This window comes from Nerophis ophidion, linkage group LG01 (genome assembly GCF_033978795.1).
Source record: "Nerophis ophidion isolate RoL-2023_Sa linkage group LG01, RoL_Noph_v1.0, whole genome shotgun sequence".
NCBI lineage: Eukaryota > Metazoa > Chordata > Actinopteri > Syngnathiformes > Syngnathidae > Nerophis > Nerophis ophidion.
In genome coordinates, this window is record NC_084611.1 from 92,745,527 (window position 1) to 92,762,908 (window position 17,382).

At 43.1% G+C, this 17,382-nt stretch overlaps 1 protein-coding gene across 3 annotated transcripts; it reads right to left on the minus strand.

The window, feature by feature from the left end:
• Nucleotides 1-1,803: 1,803 nt before the first annotated feature.
• Nucleotides 1,804-9,020, minus strand: ankrd49 (ankyrin repeat domain 49). 3 transcript variants are annotated; one of them, XM_061916599.1, is made up of 4 exons: nucleotides 8,937-8,989; nucleotides 6,492-6,565; nucleotides 5,792-6,018; nucleotides 1,804-4,124 (listed from the first exon to the last, which is right to left on the minus strand). In XM_061916599.1, the coding sequence occupies exons 3-4, from the start codon at nucleotides 6,008-6,010 to the stop codon at nucleotides 3,645-3,647; spliced, it is 699 nt and encodes a 232-aa protein (XP_061772583.1). In that variant the 5' UTR covers nucleotides 6,011-6,018; nucleotides 6,492-6,565; nucleotides 8,937-8,989; the 3' UTR covers nucleotides 1,804-3,644. The 3 variants fall into 3 exon arrangements, with proteins under 3 accessions (XP_061772583.1, XP_061772575.1, XP_061772591.1); XM_061916591.1 differs by lacking the exon at nucleotides 6,492-6,565 and having other exon boundaries at nucleotides 8,937-9,020; XM_061916607.1 differs by lacking the exons at nucleotides 6,492-6,565; nucleotides 8,937-8,989 and adding an exon at nucleotides 8,500-8,930.
• Nucleotides 9,021-17,382: the final 8,362 nt, after the last annotated feature.

A 17,382-nucleotide genomic window follows, 5' to 3' on the forward strand; every position in this document is an offset into this window, starting at 1 on the left:
AATAAAATAGTTTTACATTTATGGAAAAATATAAAGAAAATGTAATAAATTGACTAAAAAAATCATGTCCTCCCCTGCATTACCGCTGCTGACCACCAGGGGCAGAAGACGTGAAGGCCAAAACAAAGTACCAGCAGGTCTTCACATGACTTTTACTGCAACATCTGAAAGTATATAAGAAATAAAATATTTCAAAATTAAATCAAAAGGGACCGAATGTCCCTTTGGGACAGAGGACCCTATTGTATTGCTAAGGTTTTATTATTATTATTCCGCGGCCTCTTTGAGCTGTAATTTGACCCCCTTAACATGCTTCAAAACTCACCATATTTGACACACACATCAGGACTGGCGATAATTGCCATCTAAGAGAAAAACCAAACCCCAAAACTCAAAACTGCGCTCTAGCGCCCCCTAGGAAAAAACACAGACAAAACTGTTTGTAACTTCCGTCAGGAATGTCGTAGAGACATGAAACAAAAACCTCTATGTAGGTCTGAATTAGACCTACATTTCATACACTGACTTCCTTCAGCGAAAATCAACAGGAAGTTGGCAAAAACCCTTTCAAAACAAAAGTTTCTTAAAAAATGTCATTTTTGCCTCCATCCATCCATCCATTTCCTACCGCTTATTCCCTTTTGGGGTCGCTGGCGCCTATCTCAGCTACAATCGGGCGGAAGGCGGGGTAAACCCTGGACAAGTCACCACCTCATCGCAGGGCCAACACAGATAGTTTTTGAGCTGTAATTTAACCTCCTTAAAAAAAACAAAACTTAACAAACTCGACACACACATCAGGACTGGTGAAAATTGCGATCTACCAAAAAAAACAAACCCCAAAACTCAAAATTACACTCTAGCGCCCCCTAGGCATAAAACACTGACAAAACTGCTCTTGGGAAGAAAATACAGACATAACTGCTTGTAACTTCCGGTAGGAGTGTCACAGAGACATGAAACAAAAACCTCTATGTAGGTCTCACTTAGACCTACATTTAATTAATTGACACCCTTAAGCAAATATGAACAGGAAGTTTGGCAATTACCCCCTCAAAACAAACGTTTTGTAAAAACCTGTCACCTTTTTTCAAACATGATCTCCTCTGAGCGCGTTTGTTGTGTCGGCTTCAAAGACGCACAGGAAAGGTATGGAACCCTTCTGATTAAAAGGTGTGCAAAGAGTTTTTCCAACTGCTCTGGTTTTGATTTTACGAGCCTTCAAAGAACTGCTGCACTGCTGCCGTCTCAAGATGGCCGCTTAAAAGCAGGAAGCGCCAGCGTGACCACACAATGCAGAGAAGGTAGGTAATGTGCGGGTAAAGATATGTTGACTGGGTGAAAGAAGGAGGCACCAGTGTGACCCCAGGATGCAGGGAAGGTAGGTAATGTGCGGGTAAAGATATGTTGACTGGGTGAAAGAAGGAGGCACCAGTGTGACCCCAGGATGCAGGGAAGGTAGGTAATGTGCAGGTAAAGATATGTTGAATGGGTAAAGGCAGGAAACACCAGCAAAAGTCGGTCCCGTTCATCGCTGTTTGCAGCTTTAATTTTTCTTTAAATCAGATTAATCATTAATCCTGATTAGTCCAAATTCAAAAGTGAATACTTTTGAATTTGAGGTTAATCATGATTAATCACAGGTTATTTCCAAAAAGTCATACAAGAACATTCTTCTTATGTTTTATGTTGTTTGCACGTCATTTATTTGCCCAAAACAATATTATGAAGTACTTGGTAGTACTTTTCAGGTACTCATCTGTGACGGAATAATCTGCGTATTTTTAGTGATTGATCACGGGATTTAATGTTTTTGTTTTTAATAGTAGATCTGTTTCAAAAAATCTTTCACGTCCTCTGCAGATAGAACAATGTTCACCTTTCATCTCCCGTCCTCCGACGAAAGCTGCAGTAAAGCACGTTACCATGGCGACACATCCGGCTAAAAGTCACCAGCATTATCAGTCACTTCCTGTCTGCACACAACAAAAGTGTAAGGCGGTCACGCACACACCTGTGCCGTCACCCTGCTGTCCAAAGTCTACTCAGACCATTACCATAGGGCTGGGAAACTTTGGGATTCCATCCGACTCCTTGGGTGACGATTCGCTCCAGAGTCGATTCTCGCTACGTATTTTGTATAATAATTATAATGAAACTTAAAAACATGGAGATGGGCTAAAAATTACTTTTAAAAATGTATTATTTAAAAAAGAAATTGATAAAAAATTGTCTTTTAATTTGTTAAAATTGGGATTAAATATAAAATCGGGATAAATATGAATCGTGAATTGATTCTTTTTGAGACATGTGACAGTCTGGGAGGGGGGGGGGGCATACCTGCCTCTTGCCCCAAGTCAGCTGGGATAGGCTCCAGCTCCCACTTGCCCCAAACAGGAAGTGACATCACCCAGATGTGAAAGCAATCAGTCCTCATCTCAAACAGGAAGTGATGTCACACAGGTGGGACAGCAAGCACAGTCTTCCGACACCTCAGACAGGAAGTGACGTCACACAGGTGTGACAGCACGCACAGTCCTCCGCCATCCCAGACAGGAAGTGATGTCACACAGGTGGGACAGCAAGCACACAGTCCTCATCTCAAACAGGAAGTGATGTCACAAAGGTGGGACAGCAAGCACATGATCCTCCGCCATCTCAGACAGGAAGTGACGTCACCTAAGTGGGACAGCAAGCACATGATCCTACGCCATCTCAGACAGGAAGTGACATCACACAGGTGGGACAGCAAGCACACAGTTTTCCGACATCTCAGACAGGAAGTGACGTCACACTGGTGGGACAGCAAGCACACAGTCCTCCGCCATCTCAGACAGGAAGTGATGTCACACAGGCGGGACAGCAAGCACACAGTCTTCCGACATCTCAGACAGGAAGTGACATCACACAGGTGGGACAGCAAGCACACAGTTTTCCGACATCTCAGACAGGAAGTGACGTCACACTGGTGGGACAGCAAGCACACAGTCCTCCGCCATCTCAGACAGGAAGTGATGTCACACAGGCGGGACAGCAAGCACACAGTCTTCCGACATCTCAGACAGGAAGTGACATCACACAGGTGGGACAGCAAGCACACAGTCCTCCGCCATCTCAGACAGGAAGTGATGTCACACAGGTGGGACAGCAAGCACACAGTCCTCCGCCATCTCAGACAGGAAGTGATGTCACACAGGTGGGACAGCAAGCACACAGTCTTCCGACATCTCAGACAGGAAGTGACGTCACACAGGTGGGACAGCAAGCACACAGTCCTCCGCCATCTCAGACAGGAAGTGATGTCACACAGGTGGGACAGCAAGCACACAGTCTTCCGACATCTTAGACAGGAAGTGATGTCACACAGGCGGGACAGCAAGCACACAGTCCTCCACCATCTCAGACAGGAAGTGACGTCACACAGGTGGGACAGCAAGCACACAGTCCTCCGCCATCTCAGACAGGAAGTGATGTCACACAGGTGGGACAGCAAGCACACAGTCTTCCGACATCTCAGACAGGAAGTGACGTCACACAGGTGGGACAGCAAGCACACAGTCCTCCGCCATCTCAGACAGGAAGTGATGTCACACAGGTGGGACAGCAAGCACACAGTCTTCCGACATCTTAGACAGGAAGTGATGTCACACAGGCGGGACAGCAAGTACACAGTCCTCCACCATCTCAAACAGGAAGTGAAAGGGTCCGCTGCGTCGAGCCAGCTCAGCGGCGGTCTCCCCGCTGCTGCTGCGAAGTCCCGCCTTGAGTTGACGCTGCGACAAGAGCAGCTCCAGGGTGTGGCGCCAGTCTGCCGCGGAGGCGCCGCCACCGTGGGAGGCCGCCAGGTGCAGCGCCGTCAGCCCTCCGTTTGTCTGCGCGTTGACGCGGGCGCCGCGCTGCAGGAGCAAAGTCGCCACGTGGACTCGGGCCCAGCGACAGGCGCTGTGCAGCGGTGTCCAGCCGTCCACGGTGCGGGAGTTCACCTCGGAGCCGGCGGCGAGCAGGGCGGAGGCGGCGTCCACGTGGCCGTTGTAGGCTGCGCGGTGTAGCGGCGTGTAGGCGTCCTCGTCACGGCTGTGCACCAGTGAGGCGTCTGCTGCTAACAGCCTGGCGATGGTGGACAGCTGCAAGGTAAAGTCATCAATAATCAATAATGGACTTCATCTCCTCCTGGAACACCATCGAGGACATGTGCTCAGGTGTCAAACTCAAGGCCCCGGGGTCAGACCTGGCCCGCAAAAGCCTGGACATAAAATATATACATATATACATACGTATGTAGATGTGTATGTATGTGTGGATATATATATATAAATATATACATATGTATGTATGTATGTATGTATATATATATATATATATATATATATATATATATATATATATTGATGTAAGTATGTATACATGGACTGGACTCTCACTATTATGTTAGATCCATTATGGACTGGACTCTCACTATTATGTTAGATCCATTATGGACTGGACTCTCACTATTATGTTAGATCCACTATGGACTGGACTCTCACTATTATGTTAGATCCATTATGGACTGGACTCTCACTATTATGTTAGATCCACTATGGACTGGACTCTCACTATTATGTTGGATCCACTATGGACTGGACTCTCACTATTATGTTAGATCGACTACGGACTGGACTCTCACTATTATGTTAGATCCACTATGGACTGGACTCTCACTATTATGTTAGATCCATTATGGACTGGACTCTCACTATTATGTTAGATCCACTATGGACTGGACTCTCACTATTATGTTGGATCTACTATGGACTGGACTCTCACTATTATGTTAGATCGACTACGGACTGGACTCTCACTATTATGTTAGATCCACTATGGACTGGACTCTCACTATTATGTTGGATCTACTATGGACTGGACTCTCACTATTATGTTAGATCCACTATGGACTGGACTCTCACTATTATGTTAGATCCACCATGGACTGGACTCTCACTATTATGTTAGATCCACTATGGACTGGACTCTCTCACTATTATGTTAGATCCACTATGGACTGGACTCTCACTATTATGTTAGATCCACTATGGACTGTACTCTCACTATTATGCTTGATCCACTATGGGCTTGACTCTCTCACTATTATGTTAGATCCACTATGGACTGGACTCTCACTATTATGTTAGATCCACTATGGACTGGACTTTCACTATTATCTTAGATACACTATGGACTAGACTCTCAGTATTATTTTAGATCCACTATGGACTGGACTCTCACACTATTATGTTAGATCCACTATGGACTGGACTCTCACTATTAGTGTTAAATCCACTATGGGCTTGACTCTCTCACTATTATGTTTGATCGACTATGGATTGGACTCTTGCTATTATGTTAGATCCACTATGGACTGGACTCTCTCACTATTATGTTAGATCGACTACGGACTGGACTCTCACTATTATGTTAGATCCACTATGGACTGGACTCTCACTATTATGTTGGATCCACTATGGACTGGACTCTCACTATTATGTTAGATCCACTATGGACTGGACTCTCACTATTATGTTAGATCCACTATGGACTGGACTCTCACTATTATGTTAGATCCACTATGGACTGAATTGGGATCTGAGGCCAGGATGTCGTTGTGGCTTGTGCAGCCCTTTGAGATACTCGTGACTTAGGGCTATATAAGTAAACATTGATTGAATCACATTAGAGGGCCCCTTGTCCAGGTGTTGAATGTGTGCAGGTGACCAATGCAGTATGAGGGCAGGTGAAAAAGAGGAAGACTTACACGGTTGTTTCCGGCGGCCCACAGAATGAGCTCTGCTGGTTTGTCTTTCAGAGTTTCTTCTTTGTGTAGACACCACTCCTCACTGTGGGCCTGCTCCTCCTCCTCATCCTCCTCCTCTCCATCCTTACTCCCAGTCCACAGGCTGCTGGCCCCTCGGGGAATCAGGTGGCCGTGCGAGTTCAGCAGCTGCAGCTGGTTCAAATCCTCTGGAAGCTCCATGAGGGTCTCTGTATTATTTTGGGGGAAAACGTAGGACCAAAAACAAAAACATCAAACACTTTTATTACGTGTCTAAAAGGAGCATGAACATTTGCATTTCAAAATATGGGAAATCTCCTGAAAATTGGTCAAAAATACAATTTTATAACCGTTCATGAATTCAATACATTTCCTGAAATATTGCAAACATTTAAATAAACACAATTCAGAGCTCCTTCACGAAGACTATAGTTGAGACATTTTTCAAGCAGGCATTCTTTCCTGGATGTTACAGAAAGTAGGAGAACGTGTGAGCCGCTGCCTGCTCTTCTTTACTTATATAATCCTCTCACATTTGTCAACATACACAAAGTTTGGTTTTTTGGCAGAGATATCCTTCCTGTCGTCCTCATGTCCAACCATCTCCGTCCATCCATCCATCTTCTACCGCGTTTCATTCCGATTGTTCTTTTTAATTCGACTACTGATTGCAAAGACATACTTTTGGCTTGTTAGAGAGAACTTTCTGTTTCACCAATCCAAGCGAGGCTGTCACGTGACCATACTTCCTACACACTGGAAAGAGTGACATCAATCAATCAATGTTTATTTATATAGCCCTAAATCACAAGTGTCTCAAAGGGCTGCACAAACCACTACGACATCCTTGGAAGAACCCACATAAGGGCATGGAAAACTCACACCCAGTGGGCAAGGAGAATTCACACTCAGTGGGACGTCGGTGACAATGATGACTATGAGAAACTTGGACAGGACCTCATATGTACTTTGCCTAAATTGAGAATGCATCATAATCAGGGGCGGCCGGTGAATTTTGTTTTAGGTGGAGCTGAAAGTTTGTAAACCAAACCCCTGTAGGGGGGTCATCCTCCCCCAGAAGATTTCTTAGTGATTTTCACATACAAATGAAGCATTCTGGTGCATTCTGACAAAATAATGAAGACAAAATAGAACATTTCATAGGTTTGCATATAACTATATACATTATGCACACTGAAGGCATGATGCCACCATCCTATCCTATTTGGGTCCCAAATCAACCTTAAGAAAGTCAGTGACTTCACTATAAAAATGGGTGACATTGTTATCACCAGGAAAGATGAGATCACCTACCTAGATTCCATTCTGGAGGCCAATCTTTCCTGTGATAAAATGGCAACCAAGGTAATCAAAAAGGTCAATCAAAGCACGGAATCTCCTCTCTGGTCAACAAAAGCACCTTGAAGATTCTAGCGGGAACTCTCATTCAACACTTTTTCGATTACGCTTGCACCTCCTGGTACCCCAGCACCTCCAAAACCCTCAAATCTAGACTCCAAACATCCCAGAACAAGCTAGTCCGGTTACTTTTAGACTTCCACCCCAGATCACACCTCACTCCAGCCCACTTTAGGGTGGAGGACAGAGTCAAACAACTTGCACTGAGCCTAGTCTATAAAATCCGCTACACCTCCCTGATACCCAAGTACATGTCAAACTACTTCCTTAACGTAAATGAGCGCCATAACCACAACACCAGGGGGAGCTCCACAAACCACGTTAAACCCAGATTTCGATCTAACAAAGGTCTTAACTCATTCTCCTTCTATGCCACATCAATGTGGAATGCACTCCCAACAGGTATAAAAGTAAGTGCATCTCTATATTCCTTCAAAAGCGCTCTAAAACAACACCTCTAGGCAACTTCAACACTTTACTAATACCCTCCTCCATTCACATCCCAACTCCCCGGATTGTAAACAACTCAAATGTACTTCTAATGTATATACTTGTTCTTATGCTATGTGAACTCACTATGTTCTCTGCTGGCTGTACATATTTATAATGTATATACTTGCTCTTATGCTATGTGAACTCACTATGTTTTCTGCTGGCTGTACATATTTATAATGTATATACTTGCTCTTATGCTATGTGAACTCACTATGTTTTCTGCTGGCTGTACATATTTATAATGTATATACTTGCTCTTATGCTATGTGAACTCACTATGTTTTCTGCTGGCTGTACATATCCTGCTAAGTCACACCTACACTGTTTCAATGTCCATTTCTCTGTTGATGCAATTGTTGATGACTGAAGTACTGATATTAACCAAAGCTCCTCATCCCACCCCCCGGATTGTAAACAATGTAAATAATTCAATGTATATACTATGATGATTAACCTGTGTGATGACTGTATTATGTTGCTAGTATATATTTGTACCATAAATTGATTAACGTGGACCCCGACTTAAACAAGTTGAAAAACTTATTGGGGTGTTACCATTTAGTGGTCAATTGTACGGAATATGTACTGAACTGTGCAAACTACTAATAAAAGTCTCAATCAATCAATCAAAGTTTTGTAGAGAACTATATACAATATGCACTTTTCACAAAATACAACCAATAGTACTTTAATGTTAAATCTTACTTGTGAAAAGTAACCCCCCGATTCCTATTTCAACAGTCCGCTCATTTAAGCATGAAAACTTTGTTTTCTACCTGTCAACTGTCAGTTAGGCTGCTCGCCGGCTCCTCATCACCACTTCAAGATGGCGGCCGAATTTCTCGCGTCACAGCAGTCAATGCTGCGTCTCCTTATAACATGTCAACGGCGGGGCCTGCTTGGCACTTCCTGTTTCTTTGTGCAAGCTCATGTGGATCTTGTAGTTACTTCATGATTAAAACAACGCAGCCCTAAAACGCTTCCTATTTAAAAGGTATAAATATGATAATGTTGCTATTTCACAAGGGCCCACCTAACCTACCCACGCCTTTAGCTGTATATGTACTAAGTGTTTTACACGAACTAGCCGGGACACGTAGGTTATTTAAGTGCGACCACAGCTCACACAATAATTTGTATATGAATAAAGGATATATGTATATTTATACATTAAATATATCACAAAGACGAGGACAACGATTTAAATTCTCACCGTTCGGCGTTTCTGGATCAAAACAAACCAGTGCAGCGTGTAATGGGTGAATGTGGGAAATGTAGTTTAACATGGTTTAGAAACTGTACGGGACATTGAAAAAAGACTTCAACACCCATAACGCCCCGCGGCTGCTTCTCGTTTCTTCGTTTGTACCTTTGGCGGCGCAGCAGTCTATTGCTGCCGTTGCTGTATCTAGCGGCCATTGTGTGAACTGCAATCAAACCATAGTATAACTGGCACTTTTTTGTAATAATCATCTAAGGCAGTGGTTCTCAACCTTTTATTAGTGATGTTCCCCCTGTGAACCTATTTTTAATTTAAGTACCCCCTAACCAGAGCAAAGATTTTTTGGTGAAAAAGAGAGATAAAGAAGTAAAATACAGCACTATGTCATCAGTTTCTGATTTATTAAATTGTATAACAGTGAAAAATATTGCTCATTTGTAGTTGTCTTTCTTCAACTATTTGGAAAAAAATATATAAAAATAACTAGAAACTTGTTAAAAAATAAACAAGTGATTCAATTATAAATACAATTTCTACATATAGAAGTCAAGATTCAATATTCAAGATTGTTTATTGTCATATTCACAGTCAAACAGACAGTTTGCCGTACAATGAAAATCTTACTTTGCTAGTCCACCCTTCAACAAGTCGCACAGTACATAGCTAAAAATAAAAAATAAAAATAAAAATAAAAAGCATATACAAGGCACAGTAGGCAACATAACATTATTGCACATTCTGATTGACAGTCAACAGTGTCTTTAGTGATCAAAGGTGAAAAGTGTCTACAGTGATAGTTCACAGTTCGGGGGTGGTCAAGGTAGCTATCTTTTGTTCAAAAAGACAAACCACAAGGTAGCATTCACAAGCTTGCTGGCCTGTGGGTAGAAACTGTTTGTCAGTCTGGTAGTCCTGGATTTCAGGCTCCTGTATGGTCTGCCTGATGGTAGGAGGCTGAAGAGACTGTGTACTGTCTTTGACGATGTCGTGTGCTCTCCTGGTGGTCCTGGTAGTGAGGGGAAGGCTGCTCCTGATATGTACTGAGCAGTTTTAATCACCCTTCCTGTCCTTAGCAGTGCAGTTTCCATACCAGACCGTGGTTGAGCTGGTAAAGACACTCTCAACCGTACTTCTATAGAAGTTGCTGAGATTTTTGGGTGGCATGCCAAATGTTCTCAGCCTTCTTAGGAAGTACAGTCGCTGCTGGGCTTTCTTTATGGTTTGTTGGGTGTTGTGATCCCAGGTGAGGTCTTCACTGATGTGGGTCCCGAGGAATTTAAAGGTTTTCACCCTGTCCACCTTTGTCCCCCCTATGTACAAAAGTGTGTACTGTGCACTCCTTCTCCGTGGGTCAATAATCATCTCCTTGGTCTTGTCTGTGTTCAAGGAGAGATTCTTATCCTGACACCAGGCCACCAGTTCCGCTACCTCCCTTCTGTACGCTGCCTCAGATCCCCCGGTGATCAGTCCGACGACCGTAGTATCATCTGCAGACTTGATGATACTGGTGTTGTTCTGGGAGGCCACACAGTCATGTGTGAAGAGGGTGTACAGTAAGGGGCTCAGCACGCAGCCTTGGGGGATCCCTATGCTTAGAACCTTTGTGCCTTATGTCTGGTTGCCGATTCTGACAGACTGGGGCCGGTTTGTGAGAAAGTTCAGGACCCGGTCACAGAGAGTTGGTGTCCGACCAACAGTGAGGAGTTTAGCAGTGAGTTTTTGTGGGATGACCGTGTTAAAAGCAGAGCTGTAGTCGATGAATAATAGCCTGGCATAGGTGTCCTTGCCCTCTAAGTGGGTGAGGGTGGTGTGGACGACGGTGTTGACTGCATCCTCAGTGGACCGGTTCTGCCGGTAGTGGGTCCAGTGTGTCTGGGATGGTCTTCTTGATGTGTGACATGACTATCCTCTCGAAGCACTTCATCACTATTGGGGTGAGTGCAACAGGGCGATAGTCATTCAGACAGGTCACAGTGTTTTTCTGTGGCAGGGGCACGATGGTGGTGGTCTTGAAGCAGGTGGGCACAACAGCTTGTGTTAGTGACAAGTTGTAGATGTCAGCAAGTACGTCAGCCAGCTCTGGTGAACACACCCTGAGGGCCTGGCCAGGGATGTTGTCTGGGCCGGCTGCCTTCAATCAATCAATCAATCAATGTTTATTTATATAGCCCCAAATCACAAATGTCTCAAAGGACTGCACAAATCATTACGACTACAACATCCTCGGAAGAACCCACAAAAGGGCAAGGAAAACTCACACCCAGTGGGCAGGGAGAATTCACATCCAGTGGGACGCCAGTGACAATGCTGACTATGAGAAACCTTGGAGAGGACCTCAGATGTGGGCAACCCCCCCCCCCCTCCCCTCTAGGGGACCGAAAGCAATGGATGTCGAGCGGGTCTAACATGATACTGTGAAAGTTCAATCCATAGTGGCTCCAACACAGCCGCGAGAGTTCAGTTCAAAGCGGATCCAAGACAGCAGCGAGAGTCCCGTCCACAGGAAACCATCTCAAGAGGAGACGGATCAGCAGCGTAGAGATGTCCCCAACCGATACACAGGCGAGCGGTCCATCCTGGGTCCCGACGAGCAGTCCATCCTGGGTCTCGACTCTGGACAGCCAGTACTTCATCCATGGTCATCGGACCGGACCCCCTCCACAAGGGAGGGGGGGACATAAGAGAAAAAAGAAAAGAAGCGGCAGATCAACTGGTCTAAAAAGGAGGTCTATTTAAAGGCTAGAGTATACAGATGAGTTTTAAGGTGAGACTTAAATGCTTCTACTGAGGTAGCATCTCGAACTGTTACCGGGAGGGCATTCCAGAGTACTGGAGCCCGAACGGAAAACGCTCTATAGCCCGCAGACTTTTTTTGGGCTCTAGGAATCACTAATAAGCCGGAGTCTTTTGAAGGCAGATTTCTTGCCGGGACATATGGTACAATACAATCGGCAAGATAGGCTGGAGCTAGACCGTGTAGTATTTTATACCTAAGTAGTAAAACCTTAAAGTCACATCTTAAGTGCACAGGAAGCCAGTGCAGGTGAGCCAGTATAGGTATATATGTATGTATATATGTATATAAAGGTATATACAGTATAGGTATATATGTATGTATACATGTATATAAAGGTATATACAGTATAGGTATATATGTATGTATATATGTATATAAAGGTATATACAGTATAGGTATATATGTATGTATATATGTATATAAAGGTATATACAGTATAGGTATATATGTATGTATATATGTATATAGAGGTATATACAGTATAGGTATATATGTATGTATATATGTATATAAAGGTATATACAGTACAGGCGTAATGTGATCAAACTTTCTTGTTCTTGTCAAAAGTCTAGCAGCCGCATTTTGTACCAACTGTAATCTTTTAATGCTAGACATGGGGAGACCCGAAAATAATACGTTACAGTAGTCGAGACGAGACGTAACAAACGCATGGATAATGATCTCAGCGTCTTTAGTGGACAGAATGGAGCGAATTTTAGCGATATTACGGAGATGAAAGAAGGCCGTTTTAGTAACGCTTTTAATGTGTGCCTCAAAGGAGAGAGTTGGGTCGAAGATAATTTCCAGATTCTTTACCGAGTCACCTTGTTCTATTATTTGGTTGTCAAATGTTAAAGTTGTAATATTAAATAGAGGTCGGTGTCTAGCAGGACCGATAATCAGCATTTCCGTTTTTTTGGCGTTAAGTTGCAAAAAATTAGCGGACATCCATTGTTTGATTTCATTAAGACACGCCTCCAGCTGACTAAGTTAGCGGACATCCATTGTTTAATTTCATTAAGACACGCCTCCAGCTGACTACAGTCCGGCGTGTTGGTCAGCTTTAGGGGCATGTAGAGTTGGGTGTCATCAGCATAACAGTGAAAGCTAACACCGTATTTGCGTATGATGTCACCTAGCGACAGCTAGGTGACGTATATTTATTCAATAAATATATTTATAAAGGATTTTTGAATTGTTGCTATTTTTAGAATATTTAAAAAAAAATCTCCCGTACCCCTTGGCATACCTTCAAGTACCCCCAGGGGTTCACGTACCCCCATTTGAGAACCACTGATCTAAAGAATTTTAACATATGACAGAAACAATGTATTTTTTCAACCTTTATCACCACACAAGTAATAAATCAGTAGCTATTAGTCTTATCTGCATAAGAATAAAACAAACAATTTCTCTGGCCAACTCATTAATGAAACTGTAACACTTTCAGACACTTTTATTAACGTTTTCTTCTTCCCAAGTGTATTTTCATAAAAATACGTAATGCAGTGATTTGTGCATGAGTCACTCGAATTGACTCATTTGCTGCACACTTATCAGCTTCCTCCCATGTGCCAATTTAATAACTTTGAAGTGCCAATGTGATTTATTCTGAAAAGAATAAACACCCATTTTTACCCATTTCACTCTTGTGCCTCAATATGACGTATTTACTCTTTTCTCTTCTTGTTTATGTTGATAACATGTCATGATGAGGCCATGGTAATGAATGAATGAATGAATGAATGAACATGATGACTGCAGGTGTATTCCTCACCCCTTCCTGCTCCGTCACTACCAAAAATATGATGACACATTTCGTCCTTTTTCAATCTCCTGTGGTGCACAATAGGGGTGTTCATCTTTAAGTGTCTAACTATTTCACCCCACTCTTGACTCCTCAGAATCAATTCTCAATTCAACACGATTCTCGTTATTGTGATAGTTATAATCAAACTTTATCAAAATAGGTTAGAGGTTAAAAAAGCTACTTCGTGGTTGCATGGAGATGGCCTTAACATGCATTTATTAAAAAAATAATTGTGTGTGTGTATATATATATATATATATATATATATATATATAGCTCACTCATTCACAAACAAGGACGGGGCGAGGGTCACCACTTTGTCAACAAATGCCTGAGCAAATTGTTTAAGAACAACATTTCTCAAGCAGCTATTGCAAGGAATTTAGGGATTCCACCATCTACGCTCCGTGATATCGTCAAAAGGTTCAGAGAATGTGGAGACATCACTGCACGTAAGCGACAAGGATGCCTGTGGCTTAGGATCCTTCAGGCGGGACTGCATCAAAAAGCCACATCGGTGTGTGAAGGATATCACCACATGGGCTCAGGAACACTTCAGAAAACCACTGTCAGTAACGACAGTTGGTCGCTGTGACAGACTTAAGCCGTCGTTGTGCGGGTTGCATGGACCACCCAGGAAGGACATCTCTCTCAAGCAAGTTTTACTCTTTTATTCTTTCAATAACAAGCTTTTCTTTCGGTCTGGTCGCTTATCAGCTCCTTCCCTCCTGCTCGCTCCTCGCTCCTCGCTCTCTCTCAGTCGGCCGCGTCGTTGTGTGCTCCTTTGCTTCCACTCCTTGATCTCTGCTGCAGTCTCTCCAACTCCTTCCTCCTCGATCGCTCCTCCTTCTCCCCTTTTGAACAGCAGGAGGAGATGAAATAATTGTGTGCCGGTGTGTGTGCCATGCACCTGATTTAGATTGCGGCGGCGTCGCTCCCGGCACGCTCCGCCGCATTCTCCGCCTCCTTGCTGCCATCTTGGGCAGGGCTGAAGCGTGCACTGCCCTGCCGTCGGCCCGTCGGCTCCGCCTCTCCACAGTTGCTACATCTGTAAGTGCAAGTTAAAACTCTACTCTGCAAAGCCAAAGCCATTTATCAACAACACCCAGAAACGCTTAGCTGGGCCCGAGCTCATCTAAGATGGACTGATGCAAAGTGGAAACGTTTTCTGTGGTCTGATGGGTCCACATTTCAAATTTATATATATATATATATATATATATATATATATATATATATATATATATATATATATATATATATATATAGAGGGAAGTGAGGGAAAGAATGCAACTGTTAGATAAAGACGTAATCCCCCCAATGTGAAATAAAAGCGTGGCACATCTGAACTACACACCACTACTTCTGTTGTGCTTATCTACTGCAAAGTACTCGCCAATCTTTTCCTGCAGGAAATTTACTCCTGTGACCATTTTTTTTTTTTTAATCTCGGCCTCTGGCGACTGTTCCCTTCAGACTTGTCGGGCTAACAAGGAACTACAGCGCCGGTTTGCTTCTCTTATCTCTGCACATGTTGACAATATGCACGCCTTCATGCAATTAACTGCACATGGATTTTGTACACATTTTTTTTTTGTCTTGTATTCACTTGCCAGTTTAAAATGTAATAAAAGAGTCCTGAGGCTTGCAGGGACGTCACACTTGTTTCCCCGGCTTGTAGCAGTGAGAAGTACATCTATAAGGCCTCAATGTGTTAAGATACAATTGTGTGGCTATTCATTATTTGGAAGTATTTCTAATATGAAATAGTTTTAATATTTGAGGGGGGCCCCCAAGGTGGAAAAAGGTTAAGAACCTTGGAAAGGCGTCCAATCGCCAAAGGAACATCAACAAAGTATGGAGCAAAGGCTGTGAATACTTATGTACATGTGATATTTGTAGTCTTTTATTTTGAATACATCAAAACATTCCTCCTATTTGGGACAACAAATGTCCCCTTTTTTTTTTTTTTTTTTACAAATTCTTAGTTTTACCGAAATTCCAGGAATTCCCGAATACCCATTCTCAGTTCAAACTGTTACTATGTCAACATATTTCAACCAATTCCAAAAATTCCAACACCAACACATTCATACCATCCAGGACAATTGTGCCGGTATCGATATTTTCAAAGGTTACCAGTTTTCCCGAAATTCCCCGATTTCCGAGCATGCTAGCAGCGACCGGGCTAGGTCATATACTGACCATACGTCCTCTTTTCACCGGACATGTCCTCCTTTGCAGGGCTGTCAGGGCGGAGTTTCTTAAAGGGGAACATTATCAGCAGACCTATGTAAGTGTCAATATATACCTTGATGGTGCAGAAAAAAGACCATATTCTTTTTAACCGATTTCCAAACTCTAAATGGGTGAATTCTGGCGAATTACATGCCTTTCTGTTTATCGCTCTTTTTGCGATGACGTCAGAATGTGACGTCGCCGAGGTAACACAGCCGCCATTTTCATTTTCCACACATTGTAAACATTGGGTCTCAGCTCTGTTATTTTCCGTTTTTTTCGACTATTTTTTGGAACCTTGGAGACATCATGCCTCGACGGTGTGTTGTCGGAGGGTGTAACAACACTAACAGGGAGGGATTCAAGTTGCACCACTGGCCCCAAGATGCCAAAGTGTCTGCCGCCAGACCCCCATTGAATGTGCCAGAGTGTCTCCACATTTGACCGGCGATGACAGACATGGCACAGAGATGTATGGATAACCTGCGGATGCATTCGCAACGATAAAGTCAACTAAATCACAAAGGTGAGTTTGTTGATGTTGACTTATGTGCTAATCAGATATATTTGGTCGCGGCGTGACTGCTAGCTAATCGATGCTAACATGCTACGCTAACCGATGCTAACATGCTATTTACCGGCGGTGCTAAAGCAGACATGGCACAGAGATGTATGGATAACCTGCAGATGCATTTGCAACTATATTACATTTCCTTCCACCCACATTTAATGCGAAACAAACACTTACCAATCGACGGATTTAAGTTGCTCCAGTGTCAAAAGATGCGAAAGTCCTGATCGTTTGGTCCGCACATTTTACCGGCGATGCTAACGCAGCTATTCGGCCATGCTATGGCAATGAATAGCGTCAATAGCTATTTGCTCAATAGCTTCAGTTTCTTCTTCAATATTTTCATACTCCAACCATCTGTTTCAATACATGCGTAATCTGTTGAATCGCTTAAATCGCTGAAATCCGAGTTTGAATCCGAGCTAATGTCGCTATATCTTGCTGTGGTATTCCCATTGTTTGTTTACATTGGCAGCACTGTGTGACGTCACAGGGAAATGGCCAGTGTCTTCGCAGAGAGCCGAAAATAAGGCACTTTAAAGCTTTATTTAGGGATATTCCGAGGCCGGTAAAATTTTGAAAAAAACATAAAAAAATACAACAAGCCACTAGAAACTAATTTTTATTGTTTTTAACCCTTTTGAAATTGTGATAATGTTCCCCTTTAAATGCCTCAAATGACCGGCATTTTGAGTATTGTTTACGCAACGTGCTGTACGCTACTTGATATGTCCATGTGGAAACTCCTTCGGTACACCTTCGCACCGAACCTGGGAACCCCGTACCGAAACGATTCGATAAAGTACCCGTGCCGTTACACCCCTACCTAATATGATAAATATGGAACATATATTCCAGGAATTCCTAGAATTCCTGATTTGCCAAAGCCATATTTGTACCTCATCCTGGAAAATTTTCAAAGTCCACATTTCCTCTTAGTTGGGACAACAAATGCTCCTTTTTTAAATAAATAAAAAAAAAAATACTTTTTATTTTTTTTTTTTACAAATTTCCGGTTTTA

Excerpts from the sequence above, each read along its gene's own strand:
- ankrd49 (XM_061916591.1), bottom strand. The coding sequence starts at position 9,009 with ATGTTAAACTACATTTCCCACATTCACCCATTACACGCTGCACTGGTT. Across the intron at positions 6,019-8,936 it reads TGATCCAGAAACGCCGAACG|AGACCCTCATGGAGCTTCCA; the intron begins GTGAGAATTTAA and ends AAAATAATACAG. Across the intron at positions 4,125-5,791 it reads GGGCCGCCGGAAACAACCGT|CTGTCCACCATCGCCAGGCT; the intron begins GTAAGTCTTCCT and ends TTTACCTTGCAG.